The sequence below is a fragment of the Myripristis murdjan genome, chromosome 17 (assembly GCF_902150065.1).
Source record: "Myripristis murdjan chromosome 17, fMyrMur1.1, whole genome shotgun sequence".
NCBI classification, from domain to species: Eukaryota; Metazoa; Chordata; class Actinopteri; order Holocentriformes; family Holocentridae; genus Myripristis; species Myripristis murdjan.
Genome location: NC_043996.1, coordinates 11,736,885 through 11,763,180, shown reverse-complemented (window position 1 = coordinate 11,763,180; position 26,296 = coordinate 11,736,885). Strand labels below are relative to the sequence as shown.

Genomic DNA, 26,296 nt, shown 5'->3' with positions numbered 1-26,296 from the left:
GTAAACAAACACAGTGGTGGCTGTCTCCTCCAGCTGCTGCGTCGGTATAGCGGCGATCCTTACCAATATATTGTTTGTTAAAATGTGAACTAGAAGCGTTGTGGTTAGCATTCTTTTGCCGTTTGTTTCATCAAGGCAACTGTATTTACTTTCTTGCTTGCTTCCTTTTGTTTGGCCTAACCCTAACCCTAACCCTGGCGAGATGATGACGTGGATGGACCAACGGGATGAGCACACCATGTACAGGCCGTGCTCATGGGAGTAGTAGTATCATGTAGTATCACACTGAGATGATTTATTTAGTTCAGGCCCCTTTCGTGAACTACTTTTCAAGCAAAAATACTGCCTGCCAAAGAGGCTAGTAGGAGTGTTACGCGCCACTGCCAAATTCTGCCCGCATTTGGCAGGTGGGCAGGTGTTAATGTCAAGTCCTGCTCTTGAAATGATCCACTGTCATTTTCTGCTGCTACCGGCTGGGCTGCTACGTATAGCTTAGTCATCTAATGCTGCTTTCACTTGCACTGGGACAAGTGAGTTACATCTTGCCAATGTGCAATCAGGGATGACGTTTAATTTTTTACACACACACACACACACACATATAGATAGATAGATAGATAGATAGATAGATAGATAGATAGATAGATAGATAGATAGATAGATAGATAGATCTCCCAAAACTTGGGATGGCATCTGGGGTGGCAAGGCCTTTCTGTAAGGTGGCAGCTGCTACCCTCTAGAACCACCATTGTTGTCAAATACTGTTGTTTCCCCACACAGCCTGTTCACTTGGCTTTAAATGTCATAGAACGACATTTAAAATCAAGGCATGTGTAGCAATTAAATATTATTTTGTCCCAAAGTTCAAATGACTCTCAGATTTTATAGACAAATTACAAGTATCCATCATTTATCTTACTGTATAATGGAGATTATTTTGGTGATATGACACTTTTGCAGGGAATATGAAAAGACCAAGGAGACTATGACACTCAGAAAAGAGGATGACTTTTTTATGTATTTTTTATTCAGCTATTTTATCTTTTTTTTATTTCCTTTTTTTTACACTTTGTGAAAAGGTGATTGTCAGTAGCCATGGTAACACCTGTTTCAGGTGGCAAGTGATGAGGGCATCTCCGAGTTTCCCCATGTTTTTATACCCTCTCTTTTATGAAGGGGTTCCTTCTGCAGTTCCGAGTGTGACTCCATGAGGAGTGTCACCCATTAGTGGAGTGCAAGTCAGGATGGACCCATTTGGGAAAGGGCCACAGAGAAGACAGAAAGTGTTGATACCTGTGAGTGAAAGAGCCTGCGTGCGTCAGTGTGTGTTTACAGTGCAGCACTTGGTAGTGGCTAAAAGCATTAGAAAGAGAAAAGATATGTGATTGATGTTAGATCTAAGAGCTGTCTGCACAGGAAAACACATGGCATAGCATTTGAGCACTATGTAACAGCCGTAGCCATCACAGGCCACCCATAACATTTAGTTTGGTTAAGTTTATTGGACACGTTTTTAAAACACATTAAATACTTACATAAATTGCAAAATTCTCAAGCATATCACAAAAAAGTGCATATTATTTCCACTATGATGTTTTGTGTTTTTTATGTTGTTTGCAGCAGTTTTAAACATCGTGACATCAGAGTCAAATTGTGATACCTTGCTAGAATTACTATAAACAAAAGAGACTGATGACAGCGATATTGTTAGTGCTGGTGTTTCTCAAAACTAAAAAACGCATTTCCCATAAACCCTTTTTCTCTCCTGATGCAAAGAGGATGCTGCTACTTGTTTTCTCTTAAGTCTCACTAAAGAGGATGAACATGATGGAAGTGATTTTTCCATCAACCTTTCATTCCTTCCACCATTTGCCATAAAACTGGAAAGTGGCAACATCACCACTGGTTAACTGGCAGTTTTAATAGTAAAGGACAATGAGAAAAATCGCTGGGCTTCAGACATAATCTACTATAGCTTGAGATCTGGAGATCAGGAGTTACCTATAGCCTATGCAATGTGATGATAAATCTGGGTTTATTAAATGTGCCTCCGTATCTCCCATGTATCTCCCCTGCTTTTGCAGACAACACACCTTTTTTCACCTACCAGGAGAAGGCAATATACGAAGGCACTGCCCGCGTATCTCATATCCCAGAGACAGATAATATTGGCATTTTCACTTTGAAATAGACATTTTACATCATTGATCTTTTAGAGTTGTTTCTGTACAGATTTGCACACCAAGGTACCAAAGACAGCACACCTTATGGAGATCTGCACTCCTCTAATTGCTGCCCTGCATCTGCCAGATTATTAACTAGCACTAGCTATAGGTCCAAATTTACTCCCATTCTTGCTTCCTTCCAGTGGTTACCAGTGAAATTCAGAATAAACTATAAGATTGTATTGATTACATATAAAGCACTGCAAGACCTTGCCCCCGCTTAAATTTATGTATGATCTCCTCACTCCTCAGTCTAAGCCCCTTATCCATCCCCTGCATCATCAATTTGATTTGCTGGACTGTTTTAAGCAGCTTCTATTTGCACAGGTCTCTAATTAAGATCTTTGGAAAGACTTAGGATCTCTATGTGTTCTCCATCTGTGCTTTTTTGTATGTGTGTGTTTTTTTATTATGTGTTTGTTTTTATTTTCCATATCTGTAAAGCACTTTGTAACTCTGTGTATTAAAAAGTTTTACTTACTTACTTACTTACGTAGTTTGATTGATTGTGCATTTGTTCAGGGTTTCATGGCCTTGTGGAGTTCTCCATTTGCTCCACTTTTGTGCATAAAACAAATCGAACAGAGGTAAAATATAGTTGAAGGCCTAATTGCTGTCTGGTGGGTGGGCATGGTTTGTGAGTGCGGGCAGGCGCAGTGGTAAAATTTGAGGGTGCAGGTGGGTGCAGTACAAAAAGCAGTAGGAGTGGGTGGGAGCAGAGCAGTCTTGAGGTAACCAGACCACTAATAGAGGCTGACGGCATTCTCAACTGTCTTATTTGTTTATAGTGTTGACTGAACATCTCAACATTAATGTGGCCATAATTTATTGATCGCAAATGTAGACATGCCCAGTATACCCACGTAATTGTTTAGGGTCCTGTGAAAAATGGGAGAGTTCATCACAAAGGTCACACCTGTGATGAACTGATAAGTGAGCCTGAAGAAGCTTATGCAAAACACATTGTTAATTCCACCGATTGTACTATTATTAGTAATATTTTGAACTCAATGATTACCGATGATAAAATGCCACATATAGAACCTCTCAAACCAGCTGAAAACAATCATAGCTATCACGGCCTGGCAGAAATTATATGAAGTTCTTTAATCACAAACATAGACTATTCATAGTCCCCTTAAACCTCCACTGGGAGAGTATATTTCTCTCTCCCTCTTTCTTTGTCTGAGAAAGATCGGTTTGTGTGTGTGTGTGTGTGTGTGTGTGTTCATGCGTGTCTCAGGGTGTTCTCAACATTACCTTATGACCACAAAGAGTGTTCCAAATTTGCAGGAATCATTTACATTTTGATTAGGTTTACAAAAACGAATGGCCTTGGTGTATGTAGATTGGGTTTTAAATTTGGCCTGGGAGGATAGAGAGGCAGAAAAGGAGGGGAAGGAGAATGAGGAGAAAGAGCAAGCTGTGAGAGGAAGCACTAAAAGATGCTAGAACTGACTCCATCATCTACTGTAGCTTATTCTTTTCTGTCCACAGCAAACCATCTTCCTATTTTTAGAAACTTCATCATAAGACAAGGATGAGAGGAAGAACCAGCCACAGAGTTGCAGATTCACAGTTCACACTACAGAAAATAGAGGGAGGAGGAAAACAGCATGCAACTTCACTGAAGACTGGAATTCATATTCCACAGGGCGTGGAAGTACTGACTCAAAACTTGACTCCACTCTCTCACCTTTTTGTCTTTTACTTTTCATCCTCTAGTAGCTTACAAATGAAGAAACTCATACACCTAGTCCTCTATTTGGATGCTTATATGCTTGTAAATATTGTGGAATATAGCAAGAGCAGTGTGTGGGAATTTCTCAACTCTTAATATATATTCCTAAGAACATAAAATATTGGAAGAGCAAGTTATCCTGCTTTTCATCATCTAATTGTCACAAGTCATCTACAGACACTTGTAAAATGTCATGGTCATTTTAACATTCCCTCAAATTGCCCTTGGCAGAGCTTGAATGATTGACTGATGAATTATTAATTTATACATTAATTCATTCATTCATTTAATGACATGTAGCATTAGCAGATGCTGTGGGCAGCAGATACCAGCAGAGCTGCCATTTCTCTCAACCAGTTGGAGATTATTCCTCAGAAACTAACAGTGAATAGCAGAGACAAATGGGTTGTTTGAGCCTCTAATGTTGAAAAATGTGACTTGAAAGTTGTACTATGGCAAGACAGGCTCTCACTGACTTTCGAGCTCGTATCAATCTGTAATCTTCATTATCAATAAAAAGTGTTGTGCGAATAGGCATTCTGCTGTATATCTGGCAATATGTTCATTTTTCATTATGAGGTAAAGTAACCATCCACCCATCTGAAGCAGCAAGAGTCCACAGCAAGATGCTGAGCAGCGATAAAACTGATAGCAATGCAATTCCAAAATGTGCGTGTAGACCAACTTCAGGGCCTTGTCATGAGCATCACCACACAGGAGTAAACAGTCAACCAGCAATATCACCTTTGGACCTGGAATACAAGTAGTATTTGAAGAAAAATGTTGTGTTTGCACTGATTTCCATAGGGATATTCCTTTTTTTGCTTGGCCCCCTGCTTGCCAGCATGAAGCCTTGAACCCGATCCTCCAAATAAAGAATGGTCTCCCTACTCAGCACACCACTCTGCTGCCCATAAACCATTGACCAGCATTCATTTTTTATTATACTTTCATCCCCATAGTTGCACTATGTCATCCACATTCCTTCTGGGCAATTTACAACTCCCTGTCTCTGCTGCAGGTAATAATACTCAACACCACCATTGCCTCCATAAGGTTTTATCTTTCTAACCGCAGGAGTTGCAGCATTTTTGGGGTAGGGGGAGGGGTCAGAGGGGTTATGTGGGGACAAGTCTGGATGCAGGAATTCTGAAACTTTTGTACCTTCAGGGCCTAAAACAACACAATATGAAATAAGCTACATCAAGAAAAAAAAACAAAAAAACAAAAAAAAAAACCTTCTCTCTTGTCTAACCTTCCTGAGGATTTACTAAATTTAGCTGTCGGCCAGTATTGAACCTTGTTTCTTGTTTTGACACACAGCACCACTCAGACTGGGGGTTAAGTGGAGCTGACATTCAGAGTGGTTTCAGATTGCTGTTGTTCATCTTTCATTGTTTATTCATGACTAAATTGATCTTTTTGAGACACACTTGGACTGGGGCCTTGAAATATGACATCCTTGGTGTTTTGTAACACACCAAACTATGTTCAGCCAGCCAAATTATTTGCACACTGCACACTGGTCTACTGTACTTCACAAGGCCTATTGTAAGCCTGATGATGAAGTACACCCATAACAAATGAAGTGCAAAAGTTTTTTTTGTTTGTTTGTTTGTTTGTTTGTTTGTTTGTTTCGATTGAATTAGGTGTTTTTAGGTGTGTCTAATGTGGAATACATTTACATCTATATGTCACCTTCTGGAATTTACCTTAGGTCACATGCATTGACTTCAGTTTTATCAGTATTTTGTATTTTTGCTGTGATGTGTTTTTTTTTTTTTTTTTTTTTTTTTTTTCATATAGTATTGATGAAGAGCTGACTGTGATGAGAATGGGAGAACAGCCTTGCAATTACATTACTATTCTACATTGACTAGAATAGAATAGAATAGAATAGAATAGAATAGAATAGAATAGAATAGAACTCCTGTCCTGATTTCTCTTGTTTCTGGGACAGTGCTGCTGATAGTTTTTGTGTCGCATGCAATGTCATCTTACGCATTTAATTTGTGTATTCATATTGGTGAGTATTGAAGAAGGAAATAGCGACTGCAATAATAAGAAGTTGTGGCCGATTACAGCAAACTAATACAATCTCACTGAGTCACACACACTCATACACACACCTGAACTCTGGTGCAGAGTTGGTTCTCAGTCCGTAGAAGCCAGCAGACAAGGTGAGCAACCAGTAGGGTACGAAAGTCCCGTGTTCACACTCCAGGTAGGGCGCCGACCACTTGATCTGGTTTTTGTCCAGAAGGTAACTTCCGCTGTTGGTGACGGCTGAGTCCGGGCCAGGTGGGGCCCTCCTCTGCAGGTGTGGTCTCTTATGGTCCCTAAAGTCGTTGAACCACTCGGACTCCGCGGTCCTGCTCTTCAGATGATGGTGCGCGGTGCTGGAGAGGTCCTGCAGCACCACCTCCTTCTCGGTTCTTGTCGCCTGGAGGAAAACGTGCGGCCCCGGCGTCGGCGCGTCTGTGTGGAAGGTCACCACCGCCCTGTGGATTTTGGGGTCCCCTTCGAGGATGCTCCGGACCAGCGCGTGGTACCAGTGGATGTCCCTCTGGAGGGTTTGCTCCCGGGACCTGTTGGTCTGTAGGATCATGTTAAGGAAGTTTGTAGCGTGCGCCATGGTGTCCAGGACGCTGTGGAGGGAGTAGTGGGAGGCGACATGCACTCCGCCTCGCAGGCTGCTCAGCTCGTACCTCCGGGAGCAGTTCACCTGCCTCAGCGCCGAGGAGTCGCCGGTGTGCAGGAAAGCGGTCACCACCCTCGGTAGATCCTCCTCGATTTTGTGCGCCACCACCGTGCGCTCGGTGGCGGGTCCCGCGTAGTAAGTCGGATGGTGGGGCGGCTCCTTGTTGATATTTTGGGTGCTGAAGATTGTGGGATTTTTAACGTCTTTGTCATTGTCAGACCATTCCACATAACCGTAGTTTGATCCGAAAACGAGCCCTGTTTGCAGAAGCAGCGGGACTACCAGGAGAGCCATCGTTCCTTGTCACAGGCACAGAGAAGAAACCGTGGGCACTTGGCGAAGTGTAGCGAGCATAACCAAACACACTCCCGTCTTTCACCTCCAGGGATTAGGAACAGATCAAAAAGCACACACACCAGATGATATCCTTAATTCCAAGTCCATGATTTAAAGAAAAATAAATTCGAAGAATGGACTCAAGGCTTTCCACTTCTCATTCCCTGCATTCTTCTTCTCAGAGAGCGGCAGAGGGACCAGAGACTTTCCCTGTCTTCTCCTTTCCGTTTCCTCGGGGATACAGCTTATTTCAGTCTGATCCCAACTGCTGCCCAGATCGCCTCTAGCCTCCCAACTTATACAAAGTCACAGACTGAACACAGATAACGGCGACTATCCTCATCAATTCGCAGCCCATTTAGTGCATAACGATGCAGTGGTGTGAGCGAATCCTCAGGCCTCCTTTAACTCCTCAGAGAAATCCATGTGAACGGAGTACGGTGATGTGGAAAGGAGAAAACTGCTTTTGAAGTTCCGTCCCTCCCAATATTGGCTTTAATAGGCCACCTGAAGTGTCGCGCACAACTGTGTGGTTGTTTCTCTCTGCCAATCTGCCGGAGGTGGGCGGAGCGTGGGAAAGGATGGGAGCTGTCCGGTGCTGAAAGTAGCGACCGTAGGAAGAAAAGCAAGGGAGGGATGAAGGTATTCTGTTGGTGAAGCGCCGTCAGTGATGAGAATGGAAGAGCAGCCTTGCAATTACATTGTGTCTAAAAATAGTACAGAATAGAATAGAATAGAATGTTTCTGGGACAGGCAGCATACTCTGCTCGTTGTTGTGTTGCATTCATAAACATTTTGCACATATAGTGTGTGTATATGGGTAAGTGAAAGGAGAAATATATAGAGAAAAGTTACCTACACAGCGTAGAGAGACTGTGTGTGTGTGTGTGTGTGTGTGTGTGTGTGTGGTGGTGGTGGTGGTGGTGGGGGATTCCTCTCACTGTCTTTGTTTTGAAACTGCATGAGTCCATCTGTTGTGGATCATAAATAAACATGAAACCCCTATCGATGCATGTGTGTGTGTGTGTGTGTGTGTGTGTGTGTGTGTGTGTGTGTGTGTGCGTGTGTGTGTGTGTGTGCATGCCTACATGCACACGCTTGTCCATCTCTGTCTGCTTTGACATTCTCCGGGGCTCATCAGGAGTCAGTTCCAGACCATAAATGGGTGTTGCAGAAAGAGCTCGCCCGGGGTGAGTGACAGGCCGTTGCCATGGTGACAGAAGGTGACGACCACAGAGATCTCCCCATGCTGCCCCTCTGCAGCCAGTGATCAGCAAGCCACACACACATACACACTCATCAACCTACGCACACTTCGCACTCCCAAACTCAGACAGACTGATGAGAGAAAGACAGATGATCTGATGAGCGCTGTCAAAAGAAGATGAGTGAGCAGACATAATGGACACATAAACAGGACACGTCGAGATTATCAGAGCAAAGAAAGAGCAATGATCACACACAGGCAGACAGATAACAGCAGACAACCTACAAAGTATTGACAAGCCGGTGTTTATGAAACACATAAATCATTATGAATACTCTCATTCAGTTTCTGTGTTGGCTTAAATGACTAAGCAGCCCACCAGGTGCTGTTAATGAGGGGGAGGTGGTTACAAGGTAGAAAGGGAGTTCAGAGGAGAGAGAGAGAGAGAGAGAGAGAGACTGTGGAAAGTGACTGCTCCTGCCCCCTCCATTTCATCCTCTTTTATAAGCCTCACAGCCTCCCCTGGCCTGATAAATATTTGATGGGCATTTGCTGCTTCATCTGCATGCGTTACAACTTAGGTTCATACGCCCATACAGTGGTAGAGGCCACTGTGCCAGCCGGTCGCTCGCCCCCGCTCTAAGTGTTTTCCCAAAGGTTCCTTTATATTTCCTCAGAAGAAGGCAAGGGGAGGAAAAGGCTTACAACCAATGGGGCATTTCTCCAGCTGTTTATTCTGTGTGAAGTAGTCTGTTTTTTTTTTTTTTTTTACTGCATCCTCGTTATAAGATGCAAAGAACATGATTGCAATTAGTAGAGTGCAGCTCTCCACCAGGCATATCTCCCCTTTTCTGGACTATAGGTGCCCCAATGTGATGAGCAAAACTTGGGAGAGACTCAGCAGCCAATTGTATTGTCAAGTGCTTTTGAAATTGCAAATGAAATTACTGTATGATTCAAATATAATACAGTAGAGTATACAAACTATACCACAAGACTCCAAGCCTCTCCAGTTTAGCTGTTTCTTGTTCTATGTGTATTTCTTTAACTTTATTGCACACATTATACCAGTAGTCAGGAACCTCTGGCTTGTAAACCATCTCAGGTCCTTTGCCAGAGGTCATATGGTTTCAATGGACACCGTGTCCATCCTGCATTTTTTCACCTGCGATTGGAGCAAACACAGCCAAAACAGGATGAAAAAACAGCAGCCTAGACAGTGAATGAAGGAAGGGACCACCATATAACAACCCTGGAAGAGGGAAAGAGAGAGGGACAGAGAGAGACAGAAGTGATGGTCAAGTAAGCCAGACAGTAAATGAAGAGAGAGAGCAGATGTAGCCAAAATAAATATTTTGCAAAGGTCTTGAATCACCGCAGCAACAAGAGGTTCTTAATTATAGTCATAACTGTGCACAAAAAAAAAATGTAGGCTGATAGGCCCAGTAATTTCCAAGGTTAGCTGCAGACAGGTGTGCATACAGAAAGGACCAAATACATGGTCTCCTCCAGGCTGCCACCTGACAGAGGTAATAAACTGACCCAAGTGAAATGTTGGATGCCCCATTAATAGGAAGGTCAATGGGAATTCCATTATATACCTGTAAATGGTTTATACTCAGAAGATTGCACAATGTTACGCTTATTTAATGAGGGTTGGTTTTTAATGAAATTCTTCGATTGAACATGAACTTAAAAGGCACTGGGAAAACATCAATACCTAATCTTCACAAGTATGAAAATATTTAATGCCTTGATCTTGTGAGCAGGACATTGAGTTCATAAAAAATATAAATTTTCAAAGGCTTAAAGGCTAGAGGCTACTCAGAGATAGATTGAGTCTTCTATGCTGAGCCATCACATATATATATAATATGCAATGATTTACTGGTGTGTATTATGATGTTTTTGTGCTACTTAAACTTGAAGCTGGAATGTGCTGCCATTACAGCAGCCTGCTCCATTAAAGACACTGGCTTCAATGATAATCCTTCCTGAGATGTCAGCAACATCAGGGCTCTGCAAAGAGGGAATATTTTATACACTCCTATATAAAGCAATTAGTGGTTGATGGGCCAAACTAACAGTTACCAACTTGGGTATGTTGATTTGACATGTCAATTCCATTCATTATCACTGTATAAATGGATAGTTTGGGGAGGTTTGGTGGTGATGGGTGCTAGAAAGCTTTGGATCCTAGAATCAGACACGTCTATTTCTGTACTTCCGTTTCTGCATTTAACAATTTGAGGGTGGCCACTGGTGACTTATAAGTGGGATAGCTACTATAGAGAAAATAATGATGATGATGATGATGGCGGCACACACAATTAACTGAACGTAATCACAGCATAATCACACTGCACTGGCATGAAGATGGGCAATCAAATTAATTACATTTATTTATGCAGATAATCCATTATGTGTAACTTTTAGAAAGTACACTTCTCAAATCCTGATGCTCATCAATACTAATTCCAAGTTTTTCGTGTGGGGTGTCGGGGAAAGCAGTTCAAAGCAGCGTAAATGATTTCAGAAAGGACAACAAGGTTCAAAGTAATGATAAAAGCTCTTTAATTTTAGTGTACACAGCCATAGCAGACCCCCAACCACCACACACACACACACACACACACCTCCCTAGAATCAGTCACGCTGTTAAATGCCAACTCTTTGACTGCCAGACCAACTGCAGCTCCCTGATTAAGATGAAAAAGGTTGAGTGAACTCTGTAACTACGTTCATTTCCCAGGATAAAACATGCCAAAGGAATGATGATGTGTCAAGAAGCTGGTAACAAAATGTGTTTCGCCCTCAGGTATCAACAGAGTTTTTCCTGATGTGAGTGTGTACTGTTATCTTGCCAAAAGTTGACAACTTTAAATGTGGTTCTGTCTGTCTGATCTCTCAACTTATGCTGTTTTCTGACAGTCTAAATAAAAACCTGCAATTAGACCCTCATTTAATATAATCAATGTCTCATAGTGTAATAGCAGGTGAACCTTTGCTGAAATTATACAATCAATCTGTTTGAAATCTTACAGTGCAGTCACTGATATTTCTGTTTAACTGGAGAATACTGCACAAGTAGGTAATAAACAGAAACCAGAATTTTCCACAGTGCAGTGATTGTGCTGAAGTGCTGAAAGGTTGTGAGGAATGTGTGTGTGATGTGGCATTGAGCAGCATGTGTTTGGCATCTGCCTAGTAGGCCAACTATTTTTCAGTTGGCTGAGATTTTTTTTCATAAGTGGGTCAAGGCATAACTGCTACCAAAGTGTCACCAGCCTTCACCTAGATACAAAATTATTTATTTGGCTAGTTTTAAGTGTGATTAGTTTTTATTTTGGCTTCACTAGATGTTGTGAACATCTCGTTTTACTTTAATGACATGGAAATTATACCTTATGTCATAGATGCATGATATTGTGGTTACCCTGGAGGGACGTTTTCTCTGTTGCCATGAATTCTGGACCCCTAATGCATCTAAATATAACCCCAAACCCACTGATGTGGCGAACCTGTGTATGACGCAAGAGTCAACAAACAGGTGTAAAATCACAGCTTGTCCGAGGAGAGAGTCTCCAGTGACATATGTGTGATAACCACACCTATAAAATTACACACATGCACAAAGACACATATGCACACACCTCTGCCTCTATGTGTCTGATTTGTTTGAATTTCTCCTCCAATCTTTTTCATAAGCACACACAAGCAAAACCAATAACCTATTGACTGTATAAGCACTTAAAACATTGGCTCTGTCTCACAAGGCCTGCATGTATCTGCTGTCTGAGTTAGCACATGAAGGCATAGTTCAGTCTTTGCTGCTCTCTAGTGGTCGCTTTATTGACTCTTTGTGGTGCCCCATGGATGAATGGAGCAATCAAGTATCAAACTATGATCAGACAGTAGGTTCAAAGGTCAAATATAATGTCAATTTATCAATAAGAATCAGCAGATGCAGCCTTAAAGTGCGCCTCGTAAATTTGTAATCCTGAATTGAGTTGGTTGAATGCTGGCGGATGTTATCACATTTTTAAAAATCAATGAACAAATGCCTACTTTATGTTGCTGTAGCACAATAATACCATTTATATTTTAATTCAATGTAGCCAAAAGTTTTTTTGTTTTTTTTTAATCCTGAAGATGTAAGTCAGTATACTAGCATATTATTTTTTCCCTGCAGTTTTTATAATCTGTAGTAGCCTATATTCTTTGCACTGCAACCATACGTGCAATTCATAAATCAAAGAATACAAGCCTGTATGAAGACTCAATGTATTAAATGTTCCATAAAATGTCAAATACCTTTATTTCCAACTGAAAAGTAGAAAGTGGTCCTTCTAGCGGCCAGCTCTTGTATGACGCAGCTCCATTGCCAGCAGCCAAACAACAGCAACTGGAAGGAAGTAGCCACAAGTGTTAGCGTCGTTACACTGAAGGAGACTCACTGTCAAGACAACAAGACACTGTTGTGTGAAACTGAATCGAACAAGGTAGCTATAATGTTACGGTGGTTTGGCTTTCCACAGACTGAGGTGATGGGCACACAAATGAACGTAAAACCAACAGCGACAACTGGTCAGCTAACGCTAGTTTGCTATCACTAGCTGTGAGCTAGGATGTTGGCTAGCTTTTTAATGGCGTTAGCAGCGTATGACGCTTAAACCGATGATGATGTAAAGTTGTCAGGTTGTAATGTTTCCTGTCTCTGTTGTTCTTTGGCAATTGACAAGTGAACGGATGTAACTTTAGCTTGTTTAATGTTGTATGTTAGTCCTAGTCGTGTGTCACAATATACAGCTAAGCTAACGTTAGCTAACGATGTGATGTAAGGTGTGTAACGTTATTCAACGAGTAACCAGAGACACATGCTGTGGACTTACTCATGTAATTAGTCAAGCGTTGTTTCCATTGTCTCTTAATTAGACGTTTCTCTCTTCTGTCTGTCATAACTTACTGGGGCGAGTGCTTTGAACACTTCATTGGTCTAAACCAGTTTGAATGTTTTGGTAAGATATAGCAAAATACATGACACATTTTTTGTCTTAGATTTTCAGAGACAACATCTTCCAAGGACATGGATTCTCCCCGGCAGTCCAAGAAGGCTAACCGTAATCGAGAGGCAAAGTGCAACCAGAATCACTCAAGCACTCCACAGAAAGATGCCTATGCCAGGCTCGTCAGCCAGCACAACAGCAGCAAGTTCAGGTTGTACCTAGAACAGTATGCAAAGGAGTCCACATTTCAGGGTGAGGAAAACGGGCCCAGAGCACCAACCAGCGCCCGTAGTGACAGACTAGACATACCACAGCGAAAAATGGACCAAATGTTTATTGAGTTCTCGGATTCCAGTGATTTCTCTCCTTCCTCCATGAAAAGTAGAGGTGAAGAGAGTTCGCTGTATTTGTACATGGAGAAGCGAAATAGCCGCGGTGGGCAGCAGGACTGTGACAAGAAGCACAGTGTGTCTGACAGGCAGCGACGGGGACAGAGGAGGGACACCGCCACCAGTCACGATGGTGACATCGAGTCCGGGGAGGAACTCAGCTCTCTCAAACTGAAAGACTCAAAACAACAGCAGAAGCAGCAGAAGAAAAGCAAAGAGAGAGACCATGGCTCAAAGGAAGCCGTGTCAATCCAGTCCCCAAAGAAAATCAGTCCAAGTGGACCTGAACAAGAGAAAACAAAGAAGTTAAAGAAGAAGAATCTGGCAAAGAACCATCAGGAGGAGAAAAGCAGCGATTTGTTCAGTGCTGGAGTTGATGCTGAGATGTCAAGGCCTAAGTCTCCCCAGAATAAAACCAAGAAACTGCCGCAGCTTCAAGGTAAACTGTTGGTTAGTTGTTAAGAGGTCCATTTTTTGTGGATCGACACAAATGTTAATACTACATTTCTATTCATTTAATGAGTTGGGAGTTTGGTCACTGACTTCAGTCTTTTTTTTTTTATTCTTCAGCTTCAACTTCCAGTTCTCCTGCAGACAAAAATAAAAACAAAGGAGGGAGAGGATCAAAGAAACAAATCTTTGAGTCCTACATGACCTGTGAGGATGTTTCTCATGGTCTTAAAAGAGGACAACTCATTCAGGTGATATATTACAAACAGAGAAATGCCTTTCCTATATTGGTTGCAAGAAAGATCCACAAATATGGATTTTGTGTGTGTGTGTGTGTGTGTGTGTGTGTGTGTGTGTGTGTGTGTGTGTGTGTGTGTGTGAGTGAGTGTGTGAGTGAGTGTGTGAGTGAGTGTGTGAGTGAGTGTGTGAGTGAGTGAGTGAGTGAGTGAGTGAGTGAGTGAGTGAGTGAGTGAGAGATATAGGGTTATAGAGTTCTTACAGTGATTGTATTTTGCAGGTAGTACAGGGTAAAAAAAAAAAAAAAACACATTCAATTTGTAAAAGGTGTCTACAAATGATAAACTTTTTTATGCCACAATGAAGTATAAAGTTCAAGCTCAAGATCCCTACCTTGGTGCCTGAATTTTTATCACTCATGAAGTAGTGTGGACCTGAGTACGCCATACAGAGTACACTCCTGATCTTTGTAATCTCTTTAGGGGTCACTAAGAATCAACCCCAAGAAGTACCGTGAGGCTTTCATCCCATCTCCTGTAAGTTGTCATTGCTCATTTTCAAACATTTATCTTGCTTGCCAGCATCCACAACATAAATAACAACTGACTCATTAGTTTGTTTAGTTGTGGTTATCTTCCAGTTTGGTTCTGTCAATGCACCATGCAGTTCATCTGCAGCACATCCATATTAGAAGTTTGGCTATCTTAGACAATACATGAATCTGAAAAAGAATCGACAACTTGTTTGTCTAGGCAGCATGATGCAGTTTGCATCAGCAAGTAAAGATTGGTGAAAGACAAATGTTCATTTGTGTCTCCACAGGACGGAGATCGGGATATTTTCCTGGATGGAATTGTAGCACGCAATAGAGCACTGAATGGAGACGTAGTGGTGGTGCAAATCCTCCCTCGGGATCAGTGGAAGGTGATTTACTCTAATCCATACACAGTATATCTGCAAGCCCAACATCTTTACAATGCATAATAAAACAACAGCAACCATCCATCAACCATCTGTTGTTTTATCATAACAGCTATTACTTTATTTATGGAATGACTTCTTAGGACATTAAAGCGCACCAGTGAGTGTGTTAGCAGCAGATTAATGTTTGTCTCTCCTCCAGGTTGTGAGGTCAGATACTGACTGTGAAGGCAGCACTGAGTCAGAGCCACAGACAGGTAGGATGGCCCAGACAGCCCAGAAGAAAAAAGAGCGGGATCCCAGCCCTGATGTTATTGTGGAGGACCAGTATAGTGACCAGGATGAGCTCGTCCGCAGAGTTAAGAATATTGCGCTCAGTGCTGCAGGTACTATATTAATTCAGCAACAAGGGTTGTAATTGCAAGTTGTCAAATTAGCGAGTTACGATTAAACCTGATCATCATTTCACATTTAATAACAAATTCACTGTGGCAGTGGGAAACCGTTTAAACAGTTGTAGTTAATAAAGTAACTGGTGTGTCAGATGAAAATGAAATGATGCAAATTGTGTTGCTGAAAGTAAGATTTACATTTGATAGTTTTTTTTTTCTGTTTTCGAGATTTAATTAGTGCTCGGTAGATCTCCCTGTAGTTCACAATAGTTGTGCTAAGTCAGTACTTTCCCTGTTATCTGCTTATACACCATCAGAAAAAGGGGAAATAGGAGGATCTTTGGAAGATCCTTCAACACCACGATCCAACGGCGAAATTCTTCAAAGAACTGCCAAAGTGAGAATCTCTTCTGTCTTTGTTGGCTCCCTAATTTATAATTTCCTTTAATATCCTTATCTCTCCCTTCCCTTACATTGTTTTTTTTTTTTTTTTTTTTTTTTTTTTTCACTTTTATCTGATTAAAAAATACGTTATCACTGAAACAATCCCAAACTATTTTAAGTCAACTGAACTGAAATCATTGCGTCCTGGTCTTCTAGGTGGTGTATATTGTTGAGCGGAAACACTCGAGGGCTGTAACCGGCTTCCTCAAGTTCCTCCCAGACAAGCCCTTCGCCATGTTCTCCCCAGTGGACCACCGTGTGCCACGGATTAATATCCCCCTGACCGATTGTCCCGCTGACTTCAGTTCCCGTTCAGGCGACTATGTCAACACCTTGTTCATTTGTCGTATCACCAACTGGCCAGCTGACAGCAACTTTGCTGAGGGGTGGGTATTATATCCAGTTGTGTGATGTTTGTGTTTTTGATCAGGGTGCTCTGGTTTGACCTCCTTCCAAAATTTCTCTACCTCTGTCCTCTAGTCGTCTTGCTAAGACGCTGGGCCAAGCTGGGGAAATAGAGCCTGAGACAGAGGGCATCCTGATAGAGTACGATGTAGATTTCTCTGAGTTCTCCGATGAGGTGCTGGACTGTCTACCCAAGAACCTGCCCTGGACCATCCCACCTGAGGAGATGAGCAAGAGGAGGGACCTCAGGTGAGACTGTTGGCCTCTATACTGTATTGTTCTTATCAAATCCTCTTATGGTCTTTTTGATGCATCCCATGGTTCATACATGATGTTTGGGTGGAAACATGAGCCTAGAACAGATACAAATTGGTTCCACACTAGCACTGGAGGAGTAATGTGAACTGCATACATCCAGGCTAGGATAGTCAATGCTTTCTTCCAGAACTATTAAACTGCCTAAGGGTAGTCAAGTTTAAACAAGCAGACTTTTGTTAATTTAAAATTGCAACAAGCTGTTGCAATTTTATCTGCCAACATTAGTTTTAGAACAGAAAGTTCTGAATGAGCACAAGTAGGATGCCAGCCAAACAGATTAGTGGTCTTGACAGAAGAATGAAACTTTACCAGTGCCTCACAGGTGGTTTCTGATCATTTCAATCTCTCATCTAATGGCTGCAAGCAATTGCACTACATGGACACTTAAAGTGGTGCACCATGTCATTTTACTCACAGTGCATTGTTCATTTGTTATTTTATCTTCAGGAAGGAGTGTATTTTCACTATTGACCCTGCTACTGCCAGAGACCTGGATGATGCCTTGTCTTGTAAACTACTCCCAGATGGTACGTAGATGTCTAACTGTGATGATGATGATCATGATGGTTTCCCAGTATAGAGACACAGTGAGGGGTCATGTGTGTTTGTTTTTTTAGCTCAGCTCAGCGCAGTGTGTAGATCATCTTCACAATGTGTTTTTAAACAGGTAATTTTGAGGTGGGAGTCCATATTGCTGATGTGAGTTATTTTGTGGAGGAGGGCTGTGACTTGGACTTCATGGCCAGCCGAAGAGCCACCAGCGTATACCTTGTCCAAAAGGTGAGTTCTCCCAGCTAACCTTTCTATTGTATTATGTTCAGTTTTAAATTCACTTGTTGTCATAACTAGAACTGCTAGTTAATCCAGCTTTCATTGGATTTATATGGCTTTTTTTATCATTGTGGTAGTTTGTTGATATGAGCAAATACAGTAGTGGTTTGTGATCATTTAGCATTCTGCTGCCTGGCAGCAAGCTGGTGTCTCTGCCATAGCTCCTGTGAGTACTCAGCATGCTCACGCTTTGTCACCCCCAGGTGATCCCCATGTTACCCAGGCTGCTTTGTGAGGAGCTGTGCAGTCTGAACCCTCTCACTGACAGACTCACCTTCTCTGTCATCTGGAAAATTACCCCTCAGGGGAAGGTATGCCAGTTTACAAGTATATTTATCACAAAACAAGTCCCGGTTTTGTCCAGTTCCACAGCACTGTCATGGTTCTGCAAGCTCTGGGTATAACATTTTAAAAGTAAAAATATCAGTCACAATAGTAGTACTATTTACTTTCTTTTATGAAAGATACAGCTCAATATCAGGGTGTCTGCAGATCCTTAAAATGTCTTAAATTCAATTTAGTAAATATTAGGTCTAAAAAGGCTTTTAAATAGTCTTAAATTTAAATGTATGAGTTCTTAATTTCCATATAAACATGTTATCTAATTTCATTTATCCATCTTTTAATTTCTTTTTTTCAAAAACTGTCAAGCTCCTCTGTATGAAAATCAACATTTCTGATGTTATAGAACTCGTACCACTGATACCTACTCCTTTATACTAACATGCTACACTTAACCTGTTGGGAAAATGCCTGATGCACTTATTCACTTCATTCTTTGTCTCATATACTACATTTACATGCACTTAAAAAAACAGATTTCAGTTTATCTTGACAAGGTCTTAAAAAGCACTTAATTTGACTCTCAGATATATGTAGACACCCTGAATATGCAAGGCATGATTTGTGAGAAATTATTTGCTCAAGTGTTGTAAGTGAAGTCTGACAGCTGACTTGATCAATCTCAGGGGAGGAGCTGTATTTTCCTCCTTTTAATTTATCTCTCCTCCAAATGCCTATCTCTCAGATTCTGAGTGAGTGGTTCGGCCGCTCCGTTATCCGCTCCTGTGTGAAGCTGAGTTACGACCATGCACAGAGCATGATCAATGCCCCAGATAAGATGTTCTCTGCAGAGGAGTTGCCCCCTGTGGACCCTGAACACCCCATTGATGAGATCCACCAGGCTGTGCTCAACCTGCACTCTATTGCCAAGAACCTTCGAGCCCAGCGCTTCGAAGGAGGAGCCCTCAGACTGGACCAGGTTAGTCTGAGTTCCCTATTAGTACTTGTTTTGTGCTATTGTTTTGTGCCTCTACCTTTTGTAAGAGAAAAGAAATCACAATGATCACAGGAGGCACATACAGTCTATTTTTTTTTCTTTTAAATTCCTTCAAGCAAGGGTCTTGCTGAGGGAGATGCATCATCTGCATTATCAACCTACTTCACTTTCAAACAGTAACACATTCACCTCTGGCACTTGACATGTAGAACCACAGTCTTCTACTGTGGGACAGGAGCAGCTCCAGTTTAGCAACTGCAGGTTATGCTTCTTGCTCAAGGAACTTCAATGGTAGTTGCTCAGAGAGCATTACTAATTAATTAATTAATTAATTACTAATGCCCAGATCTCTCTCTCTAGTCCAGATTTTTAAATTGGTGAGCTCGCTGCCATTCTTACTTCTTACTCTGTTTTTGTGTTTCAGCTGAAATTGTCTTTCACTCTGGACAAAGACACTATGATGCCACAAGGCTGCTATGTTTACCAGTACAGAGACAGCAACAAGTGAGTCACAAGCTCTCCTCAGACAGTTCTATGTCTGCATCTCTTCTATATCTGCTCTTCTTGAAAGAGAACCACCTTGATTGAACAGACCTATAACCCTTTTGAATCATTCTGGAGTCCTTTTAAGGCTTCTTTTTTGTTAATTATTTTCCTATTCATTCATCCTTCCATCTATCTGTCCTCTAGATTAGTGGAAGAGTTCATGCTGCTGGCTAACATGGCCGCCGCCCACCAGATATATCGCTCCTTCCCTGAGCAGGCCCTGCTCAGGCGCCACCCCCCACCCCAGACCAAAATGGTGGATGAGCTGCAAGAGTTATGCGACCAGATGGGCCTCAATGTTGACTTCTCCTCTGCAGGAGCGTTACATGTTAGTGCCCCATGTGCTAATGTAGCATAGAGTCTAAACATTCAGGGACAGTTAAGAAATACTTCTCATTCTGTAGTCCAGTGGTCCACAATCATAGCACAGGACACGTTAGTCTACTGTTGAATGATCTCCACTGGGCTTTGTGATCTTTCCCAAGTGATGAAAATCACAGTTGTTATTGTTTCATTTTTCTCCAAGTTGAAACAATTTGAAGCAGCATCAGTAGCACCTAATGATTGCTAGACCCTTTTGCATGGCACTATGTAACCCTTAAGAACAGTACTGTTACTATGTTTTTGGTTGTGTCAGTGGACCAAACAGGTCGAGACCTTATGCTGCTGTAAGGTACACAACTCATATTAATTTTTTTGGGGTGTTTACCTCTCCAAGAAGAATCACTAACTAGGAGGACCCTTTTCCCTCCCTAATTAATAGACTTATTAGAAATATCTAAGAAACACAAGTTTTTTAGAAGGACCACTGTTTAAATTTATTTCCATATTAATGTTTTCATATGAATCGAAATCTCCACTTTTCCAACACAGAGAAGTCTCCACGCCACCCTGGGTGACGATGAGTATTCCAGTGCCAGGAAAGAAGTGCTCACCCACATGTGCTCCAGACCCATGCAGGTGAGAGTTCAATGGGTTCAAAAGTTAATTTGAGTGCCTTCCTCTCTTATGTTTATTTTCCTATATGATTATATTCTCCTGTTTGTAATAACTTGTGTAGGGATTTATTTCAAAGAAGATAACCATGGCACACAGTCTTTCATAATGACTGTTGGCACAATAGTAAGCCATACCGTATAAAGGGCTTTTGTTGAATTTAAGAGTCATCTTGCACAAAAAAAAATTGTTTAGTGATGGAATCAAAAGTCATAGTTTTTAAAGTAGTGAGATGGATGTATACTGTTTCAGAAGGAAACTTTTGTATAATATAAATTAATTCACAGAACTAGAGTATTTCATGTATTTACTGTTTAAGTTAATTGTGGCTTTGCAATGAAGAGATATTTTTGTATTTAATCTGTGTTCTCTCTGTGTTATCTGTATTTCCTAGATGGCAGTGTACTTCTGTACAGGTGTCATAAAAGAGGAGCACCTGTTTAAGCACTATGCCCTCAATGTTCCATTCTACACACACTTCACATCACCTATTAGACGATACGCAGACGTTATTGTACACAGGCTGCTGGCTTCATCACTGGGTGGGTATAGTTCTCTCTCTCTCTCTCTCTCTCTCTCTCTCTCTCTCTCTCTCTCTCTCTCTCTCTCTCTCTCTCTCTCTCTCTCTCTCTCTGTCTCTTCATCTCTCTTTTTCTCCCTTTGTCTTTCTCTCTCTCTCTCTTTGTCAGACACAAAGGACCATATGTTTTTCTTGTTTTGAACAGTGCTTCAATTGTAGTGCTGGATATTTCTGGATGTTATTGTAGAATAGCAATTCAGCAAAAGACAAAGCAGCCTTTGTCTGGAAGCATTGTTTGCGCCATTGTCTTTAATATTGTTACTGCTCGCTACCTCTTTCAGCTTTCCCTGTGTGAGTGTGTAGATATTAATGTCTCTATTATTATTATTATTATTATTATTATTGTCATTATTAGTATTAGTATTATTTTCATTGCCCTTAGTCGTCTGTGTATGTTGAATGTTTGAACATATGCTGAATGTTTGTATGAAGGTTGTGGGCAGCACATAAGACTTTCAGAAGAAGAAGTCCATAAGCAAGCAATGCACTGCAATGACAAGAAGACTGCCTCCAAGAGAGTCCAGGAGCTCAGCTCTGAGCTGTTTTTTGGAGTGTTTGTAAAGGTGGGTAACCAAATCACAACATACTGTTCAAAGGTGGCACTAAAAAACAACACATATCTTCTGCTGTTGTTACTGCAAGCTTTTTTTCTCTTTTTAATTGTTATTGTGGCAGTATTTTAGGTTTTTTTTACAGTGTTTGCCTGTTGCCTGACTCTGAATTCGTCTCAAAACACTGAACTCCTCTTTCCAAAGCTCCTGTTTTAATTATTTTCCCGGTACAGCTCATATGATTTTGTAATCACAAAGGGTCATTCATTGTGACTCTCACCCTTAGTTATACCGCAACTGGAGCTTATTCTACTACCTATTGGAAGCTGTTCAGGGCAAGACAATGCTCATGGTACTTTTTTGTTCTGAAAATTGCCTGTAAGGCAGTGCCTCCTAACCCTAAGTATAACCATAACCATAGCTCCAGAGGCAGCAACACGTTACAGAGAACAAGGGGGGGCAAAAACCAGAGTGAGTAAGGAATTCAGTTAAATGTCTAACATGTAAATGTAAGACTAGGGTGGGCACAGAGCGTTGATGGTGAGAACCTTGTCACAAACCAAAACTGCAGTGTTTCTTGGAGGCTGACTTGTCTTGCTCTGTTCACTGAAGGAGTGCGGCCCTCTGGATTCTGAGGCCATGGTGATGGGTGTGCTGGATCAGTCTTTTGACGTGCTAGTCCTTCGCTATGGTGTGCAGAAACGCATTTACTGCAAGGTGAGCTTCATGATTTCTTTGATTCAGCTTAATTTTCTATACATTTGTCAATACACTGTATTTAAGTTGTTGAGATAAAGGTACCATTATTTACCTTTTTTAATGATTTTATAAACGGTGTCAGTGCACTCAGCAGGTGCCCTTTAAGATCTAAAAAGGCCTTTTCTTTCAACTTTTCATCTTTGGGGTCATCATCACAGACATCAAAGACAAATTATCTTGGTCACATGGTATTTCAGGCCACAGTGAAAATGAGACACTGTAAAACAATGCAACAAAACAGCATTGTGCAACACTGCGATGGTAGGTAAAATTTCAGTTTCATTTGACACCATTTATATCCATCTGTGTCTTTCTGTCCACCAGACCTTGGCAGGCCTGGACTCCTTCCACCATCACAAGGTGGGGAAGAAGGGAGAGCTGACTCTGGTCTGGTCACCAGATGAGGCCTCACAGAAACCCCCACTACAGCAGGTGAGAACCACAGCTACTGAAACAGATGGTCACAAGGTTTTTATCATTGTGTGATATACCAGAGGGAATTAAAAATAAATAAATACATGTAGATATGTATGTATGTATGTATGTATGTATGTACATATAGTGGCCTGCTAGTTGATTTCAGGCATTTGTTTTATCTTGTTTTCTAATGTCCACTCATAGTTTTAATGAACTCCTACACAAGCTAGCATTATAGTAATAATACAAAAAGAAGAGAACAAGACACAGGGAAGCATCACCAGTCTCATCAAACTACATGTAATCAGTGTGAAGAACATCTTCTCCTGTATTGTAGCTTTTGTGAATACATTGTATAGTTTCAGTTAAGATCAATGCATTTGGAAGTTTATTTAAAGTAGTAAGCAGAGAAAAAAAAACAGGTGAAAACCAACAAGATTACTAATTAAACCCCTTGTTACGACCTTGTTAACAGTTTTCCTAGCTAGCTGTGCTTTACATGAATCCTCAACATAGTTGACCAATCAGATTGCTTGACTGAAACTGCTGTAGGATAATGTTATTTAATAATTTACTGTTTTCTCCACAGGTAATTTCTGTCTTCACCTTAGTGGAGGTGCAGCTCAGAGCAGATGGCGGGGCCATGAAATACAGCGCAGTGCTCAAGAGGCCTGATGAGAATGGATCATAATCACTAATATGTACCATAGATCACACAAACATATGTACAGAAAGTGAAGCACCGTACTGAAAAAGTATGCTTGTACATGCTGTGAGGAATTGCACATTATTTCTTTATTGATTGTCAGAACTGAAGTGATAATTCCACTGGCAGAGGTTGAGTTGTGAATGCGGCCTGGCCAGGGTGTAATTTGGAGGCAGTATGACTGTGGTTCTGTGAGACTTGACTCCTGAGGAGTCACTGAACAGGCTGCAATCCAACTGTAATCATATGAGCATGTATGAGCTCCCTCATTGGCAGACTTTGTTTGCCATTTTTGGAACGTTGAGTTCCAAGGAACAGTTGCTCAATCAAATCAGAAAATTAATTCAGTATGGATATCAAATAGTATTCGAGCCCAGGTTTGACTGTGAAAGCACCAAAACCGAGCAATGAAGTTTATTTTGCAGTTCATTTAATTGTAATTTTTGGCTTGGTATACTTGATTCATATAGTCTGGTGTGGGAGAATCTTGTAGATTATAGAACTATTTTTAGTTTAATATTGAGGCTTGGTTTCCTGATGCTAGATTGAGGATAGCCTCTGTTTGCACAGCTACTGATTTTTACTTTTTTGACATGTCTTGCCATGTAGTTGACCAAACACTGACTGGCCACAGTTGCTATAATACTCCTGTTGTTTTTAGCACTGTGTAGCATCGGTAGAGTTGTTTTCTGAAAAATATTTGCTTGCAAAACAGTTTCAAGATAATTTTGTTCATAGCAGACAAGTATCTGTCATTGCTTTACAAACACACCTGCAGTGACATGCCATCAAGGCCAGTATATATTTAGAGTTTTCATTCCTGAACCAAACAAACAACAAGAAGTTGGTGTTGTGTTTTATTTGAATGAAAATCACTAGCCTAGTCGCTCTCTACAGGTTGAGGGGTTGGTTGGTCCAGTTGTCTTTGCTGCTACGCCTGGTTGCCAGTCAAATATTTATAAAGCGTCTTAGAATAAGACTGATATTGATATTTCAGTCCGATTCTTACATACTTGCCTTCATGTTGGTGTAGTATATTTCTGTTTTGTTAAGTAATAATTTGGTCTGATTATGCTAGTGGTTAGTTGTCTTAGGTCAGCTTCATTGCCAAAACCACCATTTCAGCATTGGGGGGCACATTTTTGGAGTGCCTGAACATTGGGGGTGACGTGTACCTCTCAATGTATATGGGCGTTTGGGCCTTGGTCAGCTTCATTATTGGTGTTAGAGGTTGAAATGTTCAAAACTGTGGAAGCATGCAGAATGTGTGGTTAAGATTGAAAGGAAGCTCAGTCTACGTAGAGGAAACCTGCAGTGGTAGTTGAAATGAGGGCCTCGTTTCCTTGTTTGGGCTAGAGTGTAATTTTAATTACATATCTCCAGCTGTTAAAATGTAGCAGTCATGGCAAGGTTTATAGCTTTCACTGTATCGAATCCATACTGCAGAACTCTGCTCGGTGACAGATGATAGTAACTGCTCCATAGAACCACAAACAGCTACAACATCTGCCATCCTGACTATTTTTATTGCCTTTGCAATATTGCATTATTTATAGTGTTTTAGTGTTGTTATTGTATACTTCTCGTTAGCTAGAGTGCAACTCAAGGAGTTGTTTCACAGACATGAAAGACAACAAGTCACAGTAATTTTTATTTACTTTAAATTATGAAAAGGGAATCTGGCATTATTTTTACTTCTAGACTGAGATACATGTGCATTATAACACAAGTTATGAAAATGACGTGAATAACTTGTAATGCTGCTGCAAATTGTGTGTGGCCTTGAGATCTTAATGAGTTTAATTTTGGTTTAAGTTGTTTTTTTATTGCTTTGTTTTATTCTCTGCTAATCAACAAGTCCTCTCCAACAGCTGACTTTTATGAAAAGCATGCACAGTGAAATCAATACAGAGCCAGTCTTGAGTTTTCTCTTTGTTTTGGCCCTTTAAGCTCAAACTTAATATTGCAGCCATAACTCACTGAAGACCTAGACAGCATTATGCATTGTGAACAGCTCTCATTTTGGAAGTATACATTTAATGGGCAATTGCTTTTCCTTAAACTGAATGATGTGCCTCTTTGTTTCATCTTCATGTTTTCAGAGTAAGAGGCTTGTTTGTGATAGGATTATGGTGCCCCCTGTCGAACAACAGCTAGTTTAATGCTTTCATGTATTGGGCCGAAGACTTTTTTTTTTTTTTAATACATGGACTGACAGTATGTGAGTTTTAAATTTATTTTTAAAAAAGCAAATTGTTGTGTTGTTTGTAAAAGACTGGAACAAAACAACTGTACCCTGACTGAGGTTGGGATCTAAAGTTGATGGATGAAATTGTAGCCCCAAGGGTTGAAGTATAACTTCTTTATGCCTTTTGAGAGGATTGAACTCTCACTGTCACCTGTCAGCTGTGATTCTGTTTAGTGATGAAAATGTGTCTGTACTCTGCATCATCATACAGGGCAAAAGATAGTTGTCCTTGTCTCTTAACGAATAAATAGATGCCTTAGGTCCAAAAGGAGCAAATGACTGTAACTGTTGTTTCATTTTTTTCAGCTGAATGCTAATTTTAACACAAACCCTGCTTGGAGGGGTGGAGGATTCACTGATAATAGTATCAGACTGGGAGAGACAAGGAAAAGGAATTTGTGAATGTTTTCTGCTGACTGCACTGCTGGTGTCAGTTAACCGAACTGTGCCACTGGCCCCACCTATGCATGTTTAGTTTAGATAGTGAATAAACGTTGCTAATCGGTTTGCCAGGGAGTGTCTTATTATAGACATTTATTATTATAGATTATAACAATAATCATAAACCCGTTGCAGTGACCTGCTGGAGACAGAAGTCTTCTGATATCACT

General features: G+C 41.0%; 2 protein-coding genes across 2 annotated transcripts in view; one reads left to right on the top strand and one right to left on the bottom strand.

The window, feature by feature from the left end:
- gpr158b (G protein-coupled receptor 158b) overlaps window positions 1-6,988 on the bottom strand; it is a 72,316-nt gene extending 65,328 nt beyond the window's left edge. The window contains exon 1 of the mRNA XM_030074742.1: window positions 6,096-6,988. Within this exon, the coding sequence (XP_029930602.1) occupies window positions 6,096-6,961 (866 nt within the window). The 5' untranslated portion in view covers window positions 6,962-6,988. The remainder of the gene's footprint in view (window positions 1-6,095) is intronic.
- A 5,583-nt stretch (window positions 6,989-12,571) lies between these two features.
- dis3l2 (DIS3 like 3'-5' exoribonuclease 2) lies at window positions 12,572-25,964 on the top strand. The gene is made up of 21 exons (XM_030074588.1): window positions 12,572-12,712; window positions 13,269-14,044; window positions 14,176-14,306; window positions 14,775-14,828; window positions 15,115-15,216; window positions 15,416-15,599; window positions 15,923-16,002; window positions 16,206-16,435; window positions 16,530-16,703; window positions 17,220-17,299; window positions 17,440-17,552; window positions 17,807-17,914; window positions 18,631-18,864; window positions 19,307-19,386; window positions 19,573-19,756; window positions 20,302-20,388; window positions 20,819-20,966; window positions 21,437-21,567; window positions 22,168-22,272; window positions 22,639-22,746; window positions 23,321-25,964. Exons 2-21 carry the CDS (start codon window positions 13,297-13,299, stop codon window positions 23,420-23,422), a joined length of 3,183 nt encoding a protein of 1,060 aa, XP_029930448.1. The 5' UTR covers window positions 12,572-12,712; window positions 13,269-13,296; the 3' UTR covers window positions 23,423-25,964.
- Window positions 25,965-26,296: the final 332 nt, after the last annotated feature.